The sequence below is a fragment of the Mesocricetus auratus genome, unplaced genomic scaffold (assembly GCF_017639785.1).
Source record: "Mesocricetus auratus isolate SY011 unplaced genomic scaffold, BCM_Maur_2.0 Super-Scaffold_4256, whole genome shotgun sequence".
Lineage (NCBI taxonomy): Eukaryota > Metazoa > Chordata > Mammalia > Rodentia > Cricetidae > Mesocricetus > Mesocricetus auratus.
This window is the reverse complement of record NW_024429182.1, coordinates 35,420,823-35,438,050: the sequence shown is the minus strand read 5'-3', so window position 1 is coordinate 35,438,050 and position 17,228 is coordinate 35,420,823. Positions and strand designations below refer to the sequence as shown.

At 41.5% G+C, this 17,228-nt stretch overlaps 1 protein-coding gene across 1 annotated transcript in view; it reads left to right on the top strand.

Moving 5' to 3' along the window:
- The first annotated feature begins 5,385 nt into the window (after positions 1-5,385).
- Positions 5,386-17,228, top strand: part of Dock8 (dedicator of cytokinesis 8) — a 211,301-nt gene continuing 199,458 nt past the window's right edge. The window contains exon 1 of the mRNA XM_040746178.1: positions 5,386-5,688. Within this exon, the coding sequence (XP_040602112.1) occupies positions 5,636-5,688 (53 nt within the window). The 5' untranslated portion in view covers positions 5,386-5,635. The remainder of the gene's footprint in view (positions 5,689-17,228) is intronic.

Here is a 17,228-nt window from a genome sequence, read left to right as displayed (position 1 = left end):
TCAGTGTGTATCTTGAGCTCTGGTGACCACTTGGAGAGTGTTTGAATAACAGTAGTGAATGAGATGAGAAAATTCATGCATTTTTAAAAAATGAATCCAAAATCCTTATAGTTAACGGTATAGCTTGACTATTCCTAAGTGCTGAATACCTACATTTGGATCCAGTCCAAATCTTATATTGACAATGCTAAAATATATTATGTGCTGATTGTAGCAGGCTTTCTCGGACCACCAGTCCCCAAATCATGACTCAAAGACTTGTTATTAGTTATGAATGTTCAGCCTTATCTTATGCTTGCCCCACTAGCTCTTATAACTTCTCCTTCTCCTCCTCCTCCTCCTCCTTCTCCTTCTCCTCCTTCTCCTTCTTCTTCTTCTTCTTCTTCTTCTTCTTCTTCTTCTTCTTATTATTATTATTATTAGTGATTTTTTTTTGAGACAGGGTTTCTCTGTGTGGCTGGTCTTGAACTCACAGAGATCCACCTGCGTCTGCCTCCTGAGTGCTGGGATTAAAGGTGTGCGCCACCACCGCCCGACCTTACAACTTATTTTAACCTGTTTTTCTTCATCTATGTTTTACTTTGGGGCTATTTACTTCTCTTTCATTCTGTATGTCCTACTTTTCCTGCTTCCTCTGTGTCTGTCTGTCTGTCTGGCCTTGAGCATCTCCCTCTTCTTTTCCCTGTTCTCTCCTTTTTCATTCCCTTCTCCTTGAGCCTGAATTCCTCCCATGTATTCTCTTTTCCCATCAGCCCTATCTGTCTACTCCTAGCTATTGGTCATTCGGCTTTTTATTAAACCAATTAGGTGCTTTGGGCAGGCAAGGTAAAACAAAGCAACACATCTTTACATGTAAACAAATGTAATGTTCCATGACAGCTGACTTGAAATAAATACAAAACAGAGCTGGAAAATATTCATCAAAAGGCAAATTAAAATACTCATACTAATCTTGCTACCTTCTGAATGACTTGGAGAACTCGGTCACTTCTACTCACGTTCATTTTAACAAGTATTTAGTGAATGTGTGCATCCACTTACTTAATTGAGTGCCACCAACTATGTGTGAGGCTTTGTTTTAGGCTCTGGAGCCAAACACAAATATTTCTATAGTTCTGGAACTTATGTACTATCAGCATAGAGTGATAACTTAAAAATAAGCAAAAATGTGCCGGTCGGTGGTGGCGCACACCTTTAATCCCAGCACTTGGGAGGCAGAGGCAGGCGGATCTCTGTGAGTTCAACGCCAGCCTGGTCTATAAGAGTTAGTTCCAGGACAGACTCCAAAGCCACATAGAAACCCTGTCTTGAAAAACCAAAATAAATAAATAAATAAAAGTAAGCAAAGTATATAACAATGTTCTCTTATAATCTGCCTGCCTAGTGCCATGAAAAGTATACTGTCCACTTAACTTTACTATCCTCTTACTAGACTTTAATTTCATTCAAATCCGTTTAATCTTGCAACTTGTAAATACAATATATCAGGAGAGACACAGGCTACAGAGTAGAAAAGACTTGAAAAAGGAGCCAGGCAATATCGTGGAAGGTGACATTTGAGCCCAATCTCGGGAATCTTAGGTGATTATGGAGATAGTTTTTCTGGAAGAAGGGAGGAGATGTAAAAACAGCCTCAGTTTTCTCTGTAGACCAAACCCTGTTGTATCCTGAATCTATAGAGATGTACTTCCTAGCCAACTAAAGAGTGCTGGCAGACTGAAAGAAGTTCTCCCTCGCACGGGATATGAAAATTGTCTCAAATACTGAAGATGGAGAGATACTGGAGGTAATGTAGGATGAAGAAAGTGGGAAAGAAACAGAGCTAGTGGAAGCCCCAGAAGAACACTGTCCTTTCGAGGGGTAAGTTGCAGAACTGCCTCTCTTTGACTGATGCAGCCCTGTCACACATGTAGGGAAGATACACTTGATCACAGAGGCTGCTGAGACTCTACTAAGGGTAGTTGGCAGAGACCAATTAAACCAGGATAAGCAAGGGACACACACACACACACACACACACACACACACACACACACAGAGACTCCGTTTCCTTTTTTTTTTTTAAGATTTATTATGTATACCATGTTTTGTCTGCATGTATGCCAGAAGAGGGAGCCAGATTCCATTATAGATGGTTGTGAGCCACCACGTGGCTGCTGGGAATTGAACTTAGGACCATCTAGAAGAACAGCCAGAGTTCTTAACCTCTGAGTCATCTCTTTAGCCCCCAGGAAGTCATTTCAAGTTTGGTCTTCATTATTTTGACATGAACTTATGAGCCATGATGGAAACAGTGAGAACATTGGCATGCTTATGAAGTGATGCTTTATAAAGAAAGCATGGCAGCCCTTGGCAGGTGATTAGATCAGGAGGGTAAAGATGAGGGCGGTGCTAGACCTGACACCTCTTATGTGGTTCATAGAGCAGCAAGCGGTGATGTTCCTCTAAGATGAAGGACTGATGCACAGACCTGCCATTGGGATCACAGTTAACTCAAAGCTGAAGCCCCAGCCTGGACTGATGGCTTTCCCCTACTAAATAACTCCAAAGTTTAAGCTTGAAATACTGGAGGTTCCACCAACAACAGATTATGAGTGATCATGGAGGGATAGTCAGCTTCCGGTTGGGTAATGGAACTAGACAGTTTTAGTTTGTGGAGCTTGATGATGCACACTTTGAGTGCGGGTGTCCAGGTGATAGGCAGAACTTTAGGATTAGAAGTGGCTCTGCCCTCACTGTTCTGTGATCTGAGACAAGTTACCGCAATCTGTCTGATCCTCAGTTTCCTCAGTTGGAGAGTGGAGAAAACGTTAGTACTTAGTGGTTGTTATGAATTAATTAATTAATTAACTGGTTAATTTGTAAAGGGCGCCTGGTTGAAACAGTGTCTGGTTCAGGTGTTATTTAGTTGTTTATTAAAAAATACAGGCAAGATGCAATTTAAAGCAAAATAAAGTTTGGGGAAACCTAAATGAGAGTTTAAGACCATTGGTACATGATTAGTTGGTCATGGAAGTCGAGCAAGACTTTGTGAAAAGGGAAAACAAAATTGAATGACACAATGATAAGAGAAAGAGGAAGGCCCAGAGAGGCCTACAAATGAGGAAGGGAAGCCTTGCAGAGTTAGCTCTGGCCAGAGGAATGAAGAGAGAAGCTCACCGACAGGGACCTAGAGAGGCAGTGAGACTGCAGGAGGAAGACACTTGGATGGCCACTTCTGGAGTTTGCTGGTGAACTGTGAATACACCCAAGAGCAGATAAGGCTATACTAACTTCACAGGCAACACATTCTTGACGAGTGAAGTGACCCTTAAGAAAAGTATGACTAGACAACTGTGCTGGTCTAATCTCCATGGTTAGGTATCAAATACTAGGTGAACATAGTATAATGTGAGACAAGATGTAAGATTTCATTATGTTCTCCTGATCATCTCAAACAAGTTTCCTTAATGGAAAATTCTGAAAATTTGAGATGCTCTCATTACATTTTACTTGTGCTTGTGTAGAAACAAGTAGACTTTTGTTCTATATGAAAGTTCATGACATAAACATATAGAAACCCAGACAAGTCCATCTGTAAGTGGACCAAAGGCTCTGGTGAAAACTTCTCAATGAATTATTTATTGTTTACAGATTGAAGATGCATTTATATAAATTTAAAAAAATATTTTTATCCAAATATTTCCCTATAAATTCCATTTTAGTAAATATCTTTCGAAGACCTTTGTAAGTCAGAAAGAACAGCTTTTCTTTTTTTTAAAGGCCTTTTAAAAAATTAGCACTGGAGCTGAGTATGGTGGCTCACACCTTTAATCCCATCACTTGGGAGGGAGGCAGAGGCAGGCGGATGTCTGTGAGTTCAAGGCTAGTCTGGTCTACAAATCGAGTTCCAGGTCAGCTAGGGTTGTTACACTGAGAAACCCTGTCCCAAAAAACCAAGAGAGGGAGAGAATGGGAGGGGGAGAGGGGAGGAGAGGGGAGAGGGAGAGGGAATGAACCCAGAACCTGAGCATGACAGGCAAGTGCTTACGACTACCTGAGCATGATTGATAGGTAAGTGCTCATGACTACCAGTCTCCTTGGGGTGCCAGGATGTCTTTGCACTCACTTTGTCCCACAGGTGGGCCTTGAACTCGTGATTTGCCTCAGCTTTCTGAGTAGCTGGGATTACAGGTTTGGATTACAGTGGTTGGTTTTGTTTTGTTATTTTTTATTATTATTAAAGATGTGTTTTTTTAGTCTGTTTTTATAGTGGCTTTATTGTTATGCTACACACACTGTCTTATGTGTTTAAAGGGAGAGTTACCTAACCAGCTCTGAAGATTTACTCAACTACCTATACAACCAAAAGCAAAGGAAGAAGACCAAGAACAGGCAACATATGGTTCACAAGCATTTTAGTGTTAGGTTACTAATTAAATTGTATTAGACCAGTGCTGCACAGTAAGATTATAATGTGCCAACAAATGTGAACCATGTAAGGTTTTTTTGTTGTTGTTGCTGTTTTGTTTTTACATTTTCTTAATTCAAGCCGCATTTAATACAGGGGAAAACCAAACAGGTGGAGTTATCTTTAATAATATGTTTCTTCACCTAGCAGATTCCAAGGGATCGTTTTTAACATGCAACCAACAGAAAAATTTATTAAGGCATTTTCCATTATTTTTTCTGTACTGTCTTGGAAACCCAGTGTATATTTTTCAACGCACCTCACTTCAGACTAACCAAAAAATTCACGTGGTCAACAGCCACATGTGGCTTGTGGCTTCCATATCTAGACACTGCAGCTTTGAACCAAAAATACACCCCTTTCGTATTTTGGGGCAAGTTGACAAGTAGAGACACACAAAGATTGTTCATATAGCACAACTTGGCACATGCTTTTCCTGAAATGCTCGCCCCCTCCGATTTCCCCTATGGGTTAGTCAAGTTTCTTCAGGTGAAACTAAGCTCAGTTGAGATGCCGGTGAATCTCAGGGCTGTGTGTACTATTTCCTCGGGGTTGGGGGGAGTTCTATCTCAGGTTGCAAAAAGAAAAATCATATAGCTCATAATATTCACTCCTGGGATAGATCCATTATAATAAGGTGTCCCATGAATGATAGTGCACATTCGGCTGGAAAAAAAGTCACCTGGGGTCTTATGAGATTGCGGTTTTATTTATATTTAACTGTCGACTCCCGGGAATGGCGTCAACCCTCCGGGAGACCCCCTCCAGAGCCCCAGGCTGCTTCTGGTCCGGGCGCACGCTGCCCCAGTTGTTCTCGGGCTCCGGCCGCCGCCGGCGTTTCCGGTCAGCGCTCCCGCTCGCCCGCCGGCGTCCCTCTCCGCCCGGGGTCAGCGGCGGGAAGCGAGCGCCTACGGTCGGCGACTGGGAGCATCCGGAGCGCGGTTCCGCGCGCTGTCCACTCCCTCGCCGAGCGCTCGGTGCGTGCCAGGCCGGGCGGCGCTGTGGGCGGTGGTGCAGGGCCCTCCCCCGGGAGCTGTGCCGCCAAGGTGGAAATGCGGAAGTTTCCCGGCGCGGCTGACAGATGAGGCTGGCGGCGAGCGCGGCGGGCGCTGCAGCGGCTGTACGTTCAGGCCCCGTCCCTCGGCACCCCCGCGAGTCCCGAGGCCGGCGAGCCGTGCGTGCGCCATGGCCACGCTGCCAAGCGCCGAGCGCCGCGCCTTCGCGCTCAAGATCAACAGGTAAGACGAGTCCGCCGCTGGGCGCGCGGGGACTCAACCACGTCCTCAGTGTCCTCCGTCACCAGTGCCGCTTCACCGAGCAGCCTCTCAGCCACCTCCCCAGCCCCGCGTGGCACGAGCCGCCTTCGCTGTCCTGACAGGTGGCGGAACCCGGAGAGTGCAGCGTGCCCCGAGTGTGTGTGTGTGTGTGTGTGTGTGTGTGTGTGTTGCCGCGCGCCCGGACTTGGCTTACAAATTGTTCTAGGTGGAAAAGGGGGAAAGGAGCGCAGTGGTTGAAATCAGCTTTGCTTTGAAGCCAACCCCTCTGTGCCAGGGTTAAGATTCTTTCAACGCCCCCTCCTCCAGAAAAGATCTTGGCTCCCGATGACATCGCTATTTTTATTCCTTGGTCCAAAGGGAGCCAAGCAATGAAGTGGAAAAAGTGATTTTTAAAATTCTTCTTTTAAATAAGCAAAAAGGAATGAGCTGTAGCTGGCATTTAAAGATTTATAGCACTCCAGCAAAGTGAAGGACACGGATCTCCAATTTATAATCAAGGGTTGCACACACTACATCTGTATGTGTTGACTGCTCCGAGTTCTCAGTAGACTTGAGTGGCAGCGCTTCCTCCACTAAAAACTGCTGACAAGTGATCAGGGGCATTTTTGCCTTGACCTGGGAAATCTAGACAGCCTGGCTGAAAGATAATGTGGAACTCCACTGTGAAGGGCAGCCCTCTGGAAGATTTTTGTTTTGTTTTGTTTTCTTCTTGTTGTTGTTGTTTCTTCTTTCTTTCTTTAGTTGAGCCTGTGGGATCCACACTTTATCTTTGGGCTGCTAGTGAGTGGACCCTGAGCCACTAGGAGTCACCATCCCTGATAGTGAGCAGTTAAGGACTTCTGAGGGTCTATGGAGCTGCACTGCTGTGTTGTGAGCAAACCATTTCTCTTACCTCACTATTTCATCTGTAAAAATGAGTTTAATTATTAATGTGGACTGTATACAAATGTTGCAGGTTAAAGGGTGCTAGTCTGAAGCCATAAATTATATCAGATAGTCTTCCTATCAGAGCTAATTTTCTGAATCGGGGTTTTCACAGCTGTTGTGGGGCAATAAGGGCTATTCATAGGAGTTTTTGGTGGATGTCATGGTTGCATAGCTGCTACTCGTACTTTGTCCCTGTCGTGAGAAAGAAGCAAGTCAGGGAACAGGAACAAGGGCAGGAAGATGTTAGCAATTCTGGTGGGGTGATACTGATCTAAAGTGAGTGACCCAGGCCTAAATTAACCCTGGAGGTATTCTTGCAAGGAGTTATGGGGTTGCTGTAATCCAGAGGTTGAGAATTAAGGCATTGAGTTAGGTATCACAAGTTGAATGCCAGTCCAGGCTTCATACCGAGATCTCACAACAAACAACAAAACAAAAATAACTACCCAAATAAAACAGTGTTAGAAAACCGGCCTTAACTCCAAGAAGTTCTCCGGTCTCAGCTTTCCAATTGCTGGGATTGCAAATGTGCACCACCATACCTGGTTTTTGTGTCAGTGAGAATAATCATACTATCTGGCCATAGGTTCTGCCCCTTCTGACTGTGAGGGGGTTTAAGTGGAGTAGAGAAGGGACAGAGTGCCTATAATGCCTGGCTCAGAGTAAATGTTAGGTAACTGTTAGCTGCTGTATCAGTGCCCCAACTTCATCCTGGCCATTGCCATCTCTAACATCACCATCTCCTGGAGCCTATGAGGGAAAGCTGAAGTTGGAGTGTTTTGTAGGTGGAGGTCATTTGGGGGTGGATATGGGGATGTCAGTGGCCACCTGGAGCCTCAGACATACTCATTGGAACAGAGTGTTCTAATCTGACCAACTGCCCACTTAGGAAAGTAAAGTATAAGGTGTTTCTTAATCTTCCAGATGGAGGATAAATTGTATTTATCTGCTCTTAGAGTTTTCTTTCCTCTTTTTATATCATTCTGAATATTGAGCGCAAGAATTACTCTAAGGGGCTTGGCAGGTATAACTTTCAGAAGAGTTGATTAATAAGAATGTGTCTAGTGAGCCAGGCTGTGGTGGCACACGCCTTTAATCCCAGCACTTGGGAGGCAGAGAGAGGTAGATCTCTGTGAGTTCGAGGCCAGCCTGGTCTACAGAGTGAATTCCAGGACAGCCAGAGCTGTTACACAGAGAAACCCTGTCTCAAAAAAAAAAATAAATAAACAACAACCAAAAAAATGTGCCTAGTGGTAATATAAAATTAAACCCCACTGTGTTTCAGATGCTGTGATATCACAAAACTGTAGGGCACTCAAGTCATCTTGTACAGAAGATGTGCTTAGCTTTGTCAATTTGACACAATCCGGAATCGCCTGGGAAGCAGGTTGTCTACGTTGGTTTTGCCTGTGGGCATGGCTGTGTTAGATTATCTATTGTTATTTGATGGAGGAAGACCTAGCCAGTGTAGGCAGCACCATTTCATTAGAGTGAAGTAACCTGCCTTAAGCAAGCCAGATTGGGTCTACACCCCTTTTGTGCTTGGTTGTGGGTATGACTAGCTGCTTGAGTTCCTGCGTTGACTTCCCCAAAACGATGGACTGTGACCTGACATTGTAAACCAAATAAAGCCTCTCCTCCCCTAAACTGGAGATATTTTACCATGGAGAGGGAAACGAAACTAGAGTAGAAGGGGAAAGTAAAGCTGAAGCGGTAGTTGCACAAGGCCGTGTATTTGTTAAAGGTCTTTCCATCAACAGCTAGGACTACAGAGTGCTCTTAGGACAGCACTCTTCATTAAGCCCCTGCTCTTTTGATCCATGTGTTATAAGAATTCCTTCAAAAACCATTAACTTTTAAAAATCATGTCAGTAACAGCACTGACAATTCTGTTACTATTACTGAGTAGTGCATAGTGTGTGTAAACGATACGTTTTGCAGGGTCAAACATGGAGAAAATCTTTTACCTTACATGTGTGCCTATTAGTTTTTAAAACAGGTCAAATTCCAAAAGTGAGACTGTGTTGAAATATGGCCATTAAGCCTTTTAGTGCAAGTTCATGTTTTCACCTGTTTGTTCAACAATGATATTCCTTAAAAAATTGTCAGGTGAACTACTGTTCCTTCTGCTGATGAAATATTGCAATCTGACATACTAAAAAGAGCTCAGCTCTGTGCCCCAGCCTCAACAAGGAATGAGCAGTCTCTTACAGTCTGTGAAAACTATTCCCCACTGCATTCAAATTTCTGTGGCTTCCTGCAAGCAGCATTGCCCGGAGCAGGGACAGAGCCAAAGCCAGAGGAAGTTGAGAAGGCTGCCAGCAGCTGCCTCCTCTTGGTTGTTCTGGCTCTTTCATGCTCTCATGAGCCCAGATTCAAGGGCTAAAAGTCACCAGGTAGCACATGCTAGGAGCATCTTGCGTGACTGTATCCCTGGTTTGTGTATACTGAAACATTTCTCTAGAACCTGTAGCTCAGAGACATAGAAGACAAAATTCTACCACTGAACTGTTCTGAGTTGCAAGAGTAAAGTTTACTTTCTGGTGAACAATATGCGTTTGTCTTGATTTTAGATTTTCCCTAGTTATCATGCAGAAGAAAGACTAGATCTGAATTAGGTTGTTACAATAATGTTTGTGTTTGGGGTTTTAGGAACTGCTGTATTATTTATCATAGTCTTTCAAAAAGCAATCCCTTGTTAATTACCTCTTTGATTACTGAAATTCACTGCTTTTGTAGATGCTGGAAATTATTGGTAATACTGTGAAAATTCATTTGACAATACATTAGCTTCTTTTTCCTTTTATACAGTGTTGGGTATTAAACCTAGGGTCTCACACATGCTAGGCAAGTACTTTACCACCAAGCCATATCCCATATCACGTGTTTCTTTCAAACACAGAATAAGTGTAGAACTTGATCAGATGTTAAAGTAAAATAAGAACTTTGGTTAAAGAAAGAAAATATATAAACTGTTGGGGGGGCATTAATGAACTTCTGGACACCCAGGATTGAAAGAAATAGAAAATATGGCTTTTTATAGTTCTTACTGTATTTGTTAACTTTTCTGTTGCTGTGATAAAATACCATGACCAAAAGCAACTTACAGCAGAAAGAAATTTAATTTGGCTTATGGTTCCAGAAAGAGAGTCCATGATGGAGGCAGGGGGAGGCATGACTACAAGCTATCAGAGCAGGAAACCGAGAGATCACATCTTCAGATGCAAACAGGAAGCAGAGACAGCAATCTGGAAGTGGGGCAAGGCTTAAACTTTCAAGGCATACTTCCTTCAGCCAGTTTACACCGCCTCCCTAAGCAGATCTGCCAACAGGGATCAAGTGCTAAAACACCTAAGCTTGCGGGGAACATTTCTCATTCAAACTACCACACTTAGTATGTGGCAGGTATGGATCTAAATGTTTATATCATAACTCACCCACTTCTATGAATTAGGAACAATTACTGTCTTCATTTTATAAATGGGGAAACAGAACTCAGATAAGTTAGGTAAATTCCTATTTCACACAGCTAATGAAGGTCAGAGCTGGGATTTGTGTTCAGTCTGTTTCCAGAATCCTGCCCTCCTACTCACCACACCATGATGTATCTTGGTTTTGTTTTAAAGTAAAGAAGTAACAATATTTACTATCTACTGAGTGTTGTCAGACAGCCAAAATTCCAGCACTGATGAGGGAAACGCTCTCTAGTCCCCACCCCCTAATCTAAGGAGCCAGTGGCAGCTGATAGCTACTGGAACAGGGGGAATCATTCCTTTTTTGAAGCACCAGTGACTTGGTCCCATACCCATGCACACATGGGCAGCACTAATTGAACTTAATGCAACTGAAAAAGAAAAAAAGTCATGAAGTTGGGAGGGGGATATGCTGAGGGAATATAAGGGGAGTTGGAGGAAGGAAATGGGTGGATGTGATAATATTTTATTGTGTATATGTATGAAATCTCACAAATAAAAATTATGATAGAGAAATGATAACAGTTGAAAATGCTTATTATTTATTTTATTAGTGTCCCTTGTACATATATTGAAGTATGACACTATACTCAATAGTTACTATTTGTGAATAAAAATGAAAATAAAACAATAAAAAATTTAAATTTTCTAAAAAAATAAAAGAAAGACATTCCAGTCAGATGGCTTAACTGGCAAAAACACTTGTCTGACCACCTAGAAGCCCACCCTCAATGGAAGGACAGAACTAATTCTCCAAGGTTGTCCTCTGACCTGTACACACTCACTCACCATGGCACATGGACCCACATGATAATAACACAATTACAGGTTTTTAAAAGTGGAACAAAGCATTAGGCATACCAGTCATTAGGATGATTTTTGTGGAAGATAAAACCAGGTGCTATAAAAGAATAAAGTTACATGAAGGTTTCATTTAAGAACAACCCCAGGGTACCAACCTATAATTCAAGCTACTTAGGAGACTGAGGCAGGAGGGTCACAGGATCAAATGCAGCCTCTGCAACTTAGCCCCTGTCTCAAAATAAAATGTAAAAAGAGAGCTTGGGGTATGGGTTAGTGGCAGAGCACTTGCCCAGCATGTACCAAGCCCAGTACTGAAGGAATAAGAAAGATAGGAAGGAAGGGTGAAAGAAAGAGAGAAACAGAGAGAGAAAGAAAGAAAGAAAGAAAGAAGGAAGGAAAGAAGGAAAGAAAAAGAAAAGGGATGGAGAGGTAAAGGGTCTTGTTATGCAAGCCCAGTGACTTGCATTTGATGCCCAGAAGCCACATGAAGATGGAAAGAAAGGACTGACTCCATGAAGTTGTCCTTTGGTGGTCATGCCTGCACCCCTCACTCACACATGCATATACACAATAATAACCAATAAAATAAAGTTTAAAGAAAAAGAGCAACTTGGGGCTGGAAAGACAGACACCTCAGTGGTTAAAGGCAAGTTCGTCTCTTGCAGAGGACCCTTCACATGCATTTGTGAAGGTACTGTTTACTTCCTCGTGAGCCCATGGAGTGGAAACACAGCATCATATGGCTCCCCAGGGAGTGGAGGAGCTCAGAGACCAGGTCTCCTGTCTCAGCTCTCTGTACAGAGCTAGAGAGGGCATGGGATGATGTCACAAACACACAGGGGCATGAAAAGGCAGGTGACCCTACTGGTCTCCTTGATGGAGAACTTTTAAGCAGGGCCACTTGGTTCTTTTCACTGGCAAACAACTCGATACTTATAATATTTTGGGTAATTTTATTAAAGGTTAAAGCAAGAGAAATATACTATTCCTGGTCCTACAAGCACCAGGCTTATTATTATCTGTCAGCTTGTTATATAGCCCAGATTGGCCTCAAATTCATGATGGTCCCTATGCATCATCCATCCAAGTGCTTGGATGACAAGAATACACCACCACACCCAGCTTCCAGTTCTCCATTCTTTTAATTGAGGTTCATCTGCAAATAGCAACACATGTATGCATGCTCAGACCCAAGTGCAGAAGGGAGAACAGAAATTGCAAGCAGAACAGAAGACACTGTGTGTGACTGTAGGCATGGAGATCAGAGGACAACTTTTGGGAGTCAGTTTTTATTGTGGAATGTTATTTTTAAGATGTGTTACATTTGTTTATGCTGTGGAATTTTTGTTTAATGATGCAATGATGTGTTGCATCCTTTTATATTTCATTTGTTTAACTCTGTGAAGCTGTGTTACTTTGCCTGCCTAAAACACCTCATTTGTCAAATAAAGGGATGAATGGTTAATAGCTAGGCAAGAGAGGGATAGGCAGGGCTGTCAGGCAGAGAGAATAAGTAGAAGGAGAAGAAGGGAGATTGAGAAAAGAAGAAGGAGAGGACACCAGGGACCAGCAGCACAGCCAGCCATGGAGTAAGAAGGAAAGAAAGAGATATAGAATAAAGAAAGGTAAAAGCCCAGAGGCAAAAGATAGACAGGTTCATTTAAGTTAAGAAAAACTAGCCAGAAATAAGCCAAGGTAAGATCGGGCATTTATACATAAGAATAATACTCCATGTATTTATTTGGGAGCTGGTGAGGTCCCCGAAGACCAAAGAGTGAAAAACAAAACAAAAAAAACTAACTACAGGTTCTAATTTGCCTCCTTCCTAAGGCAGGGTGTCTTCTGTTTGTGCTGGAGAGTACTCTAGGCTAGCTGGTTCTCTAGCTTCTGTCTCTCCCTCCCATCTCACCACAGAGAGAGTGCCAGGATTGCAGATGTGCATAGCTATAGCTGCATCTGGCTTTTTCCTTGGGTTGCAGGCATTTTACTGAACACAGATTATCAGGCTTGTGCAAGGACATGCTTTTGCTTGCTGAGCCATCTCCCTGACCCACATTCCTCTGTTTCCTTGTAGAATTTAAAAATATCTAAAGCAGAAGCACAGTAAAAGTAAAATAGCCAAGTGCAGTAAGCAAAAAGGGAAGCAATACCCACATTTCAACCACTAATAAACTACTAGTTCTTAACATTTGGATATACTTCCTTCTAATTTTTACAAAACCAAAATCATTTTTGCATGCTACATTATAATCTTTAAGATTAATATGTGTAGACAACTCTCCAAGTCAATTATTGTAGGTCTATATTATAGATAATGTGAGTATATTATGATTTACTGAAGTAGTTATTATTGGGCATTAAGGTAATTTTGATTTTTGCAAAATAATGGAGAGCTTGGTGGAACAGTCTAAAACATGTTTTCTGTGCTTCTGCAAATACTCCCATGTAAATTTCTAGTAGCAGAGTTGTTTATGAAAAAAAGTTTTTTGATGTGAATGTATGTGTGTGTGTACAGTATATGTCAGTGTTTGCTCCCATATATTCATGCAGAAGCTGGAAGGACATTGGGTACACTCTGTTTTTCTGTTTTGGTTAGACTGGTTGTCAAGAGCTGGGGTTACAGGAACACGCGCAAGCTTTTTACATGGTTGATGGCATCCAAACTCAAGTCTTCATGACCTTAGTCACTGAGCTATCTCCCAGCTTTGGTTCTTCAGTTTTGATTACCAGAAGAGGTTTATCACTTTCAGCTCCCACTGCTTTCCTGCTTTCAAGTCCTGCCCTACCCCCAACCAAGGTTTTAGCATTCTTTGAAGTATTTGTTACTTTTGACTCCTTGCCTGAATGTTTCTAACCTCAAGTTCAATTGCTCTCCTGGGTCACTGAGTGACCTCTGAAGTAATGTATTTATTTGTTTGTTTCTTAGCAATGAAAATAGCCACACATTTCTTCTTTTTGTTTAAAGTGCAACCCAAGATAATGATCACTCTAACGTTTTTTCCCTTTACTTCCACCTTATTGCTTGAATAAGTAGGTGAATGATACAACTATCAGGCTAGCCTAACAACTTCTTTATTGATTAATTACTAGGCCTTGAGTTGTGGGTGTTTTTTTGTCTTTGTTTTTGTTTTTGTTTTTGTTTTGCTTTTTATGTTTGTTTTGTTGTTTTAGTTTGCTTAACAGTTTAATTTAGTTAATACTTCCTTTGATTGTATAAACCTCAACCCTTTTAAATAAAATTCTATTGCAAAAGAAGATTTCAAATTGCACCACTCATTGTATGTTTTCCCTGGGAAAGGAGAATGGGAAAGGGAAGGAATAGAGAATGTGAGATTTTTCATGCTTTTGTGTTCCTTTCCCTATGGGGTTGGAATTTAACGCAAAACATGCCTCCTTGTTTAGAAAACTCTTAAAGCTTCCTGGCTTCCCCTTCCATTGTTCTCTCACAAAGCCCAACTACAGGAGATTAAGAAATGCAGAACTGTACTCAACTACAACCCTTTCCTCCATCTCTTTTTTTGCTTTTGTGTATGTCTTTGTATATAAGGTTGTGTGGGTACATGTGTGTATATATATATGTGTGTGTGTGTTTAAGTGTGTGTGTGTGTGTGTGTGTAGGCTCCAGGTTGACATCAGATATCAACCTTCCTCTGTCACTTTCTTCTCACTGTCAGAAAGGCCTCTCACTGAACTCTGAGCAGCTTGCCATTTTAGCTATCCTGGCTAGCCACCTTGCTTTAGGGGTTTCTTGTCTCTGCTTTCCACACATGGGCATTATAGGAAGGTCACCAGACCCACCTGGCTACGATGTGGGCAACCCATTGAACCATCTTCCCAGACCCCTCTTTCCATTCCCTTCCATTCTGCCCTCATCTTTCTCTGTCTTTTATATTTATCTCTATTTTTGTGCCTTTGTGCATGTGTGTGTGGACACTCTAGTGTCATGAACATGTGTGGAGATCAGAGGACCACCATGTGAGTTCTAGGGAATCACCAAGTTGTCAGACTTGCTAGCAAAGGTTTTTATCAGCTGAGCCATCTTTCTTTTATCTCTTGATTAAAAAATAAATTAATTAAGTTCTTGCTGAACACTTTCTACCAGGGACTCTTGGTGTACACCCTGGTCCCCCTAGCTCTTTCTTGCTGTCCCTTTCAGCCCTTCTTCCTAGCTCATTTCCATTCAGTGTCACTGACTGACCTGCAGAAGCACTCTCTTCTACTGGGCAATAGTAACCAAAGAATGGAGCATTATTCCAACAAAGACATGACTAGATATGTACCCTCAAAACATCTCAAACACCATAACTCCAGATGTGTAGAGCCCAGCACAAAAACACAAGCATGAGCATCCCAGACTATATGCCTCCTCCAGAAGCTAGTGATCCCAATTAAATTAGCCCTGAGAAATGCGATTTAGCTGAAGCACAAGACAAGGACTTCAAATTTTGAATATGTTCAAGAAACTTAAAGAGGTTATGAACAAATACCTTAATAAAGACCGTTAGAACACAGTCGTTCAAAAGATGTGTGACAAGACATGGAAGCGAGAATTTCAGATCTTGAAGACAATGCAGAAGACAGGGATACCAGAGTCAAAGAAAATGTTAGATCTAAAAAACTTCAGGCATAAAACAACCAGGAAATGTGGGACACTATGAAAAGAACAAGTCTACAATGAATAGGTGTAGAGAAAGAAGCAGCCCAGGTAACCATCACAGAAACTATTTTTAACAAAATCACAGAAGAAAATCCCCCCAACTAAAGAAGGAGATACCTATCAAGGTGCAAGTGTGTAGAACACCACATAGAACCAGAGAAGAAGTTTTCCATGACACATAATAACTAAAATACTAAGTGTACAGAACAAAGAGAGGATAGTAAAAGCTACAAGGGAATAAGCCAAATAGCATAATATAAAGGCTGGCCTTCTCAGTGGAAACTCAAAAAGCCAAAAGGGCTTGCATGGATGTTCCTACAAGCTCTAAGAGACCACAGATAGCAGCCCAGACTGATATACCCAGTAAAACTTTCAGTCACAATAGATGGAGAAAAAAATATACCATGATTAAAACCAAATTTAAGCAATTTCTGCCAACCAAGCTCTATAGAAAGCACTAGAAGGAAAACTTCAACCTAAGAGGTTAACCACATTCAAGAAAACATAAGGATTAAGTAACCCAGACAAGAAAATCAAAGGGGGGGGGTCCACACCATAGCAACAAAATAACAGGAATAAGTAAAAGCTGCTCATTCCTAACTCTCAATATTAATGTTCCCAATCCCCCCCTTAAAAAATTCACAGGCTAACAGATCGGATTAGAAAACAGGATCCATCTTCCTGCTACATCTAAGAAACACACATTACCATCAAGGATATACATTACCTCAGGGTAAAAGAATGGGAAAAGATATTCCAGGAAAATGGATCCATGAAGCAAGCACGCGTAGCTCTTCTAATGTCTGATAAAATAGATCTAACAAAAACTAATCAGCAGAGATAGGGAAGGACACTGCATACTCATCAAAGGAAAAATCCACCAAGAGGATTATTCACCAAAAATAAAGTCATCCAAATTCATAAAAGACACACTGCCACAGCTAAAATCACATATTGACCTTCACACAGTGATAGTGGATAACTTCAATACCCGGCTCTTGCTAACAGAAAGGTCATCCAGGCAAAAACTAAACAGAAATACTGCAGTTAAATAATGTCATAAATCAAATGGGCCTAGCAGACAATCTATAGAACATTTCACACAAGCACAAAATATACTTTCTTCTCAGCAGCTCTTGAAATTTCTCCAAAATTGATTACATACTTGGGTACAAATATAAATTTCTTATATTCAACAAATATAAGAAAATCAAAATAACACTCTACATCCTATTTGTCCACAGATTAAAGCTGGATGTTAACAATAACAGAAATAGTAGAAAATATATAAACTTGTGAAAAACTAACTCACCACTGAATAAAAAATAGAAATAAAGAAGGAAATTAAAGCCTTTTCAGAATTTAATAACTATAAAAACACATACCCAAATCTGTGGGACACAATGAAAGCAATTTTAAGAGGCAAGTTCACAGCACTTAAGTGCCTATGCAAAAACTTAGATCTCATATTAGTAACTTAGTAACTCTTGAAAGTTCTATAATAACAGGAAGAAATAATCAGACTCAGGGATAAAGTAAATGAAATAGAAACAAGCAAACTTGTATAATAAGAACTTAAAGAGACTGAAGAAAAATTGAAGAAAACACAAGAAGATGGAAAGATCTCCCATGCTCACGGA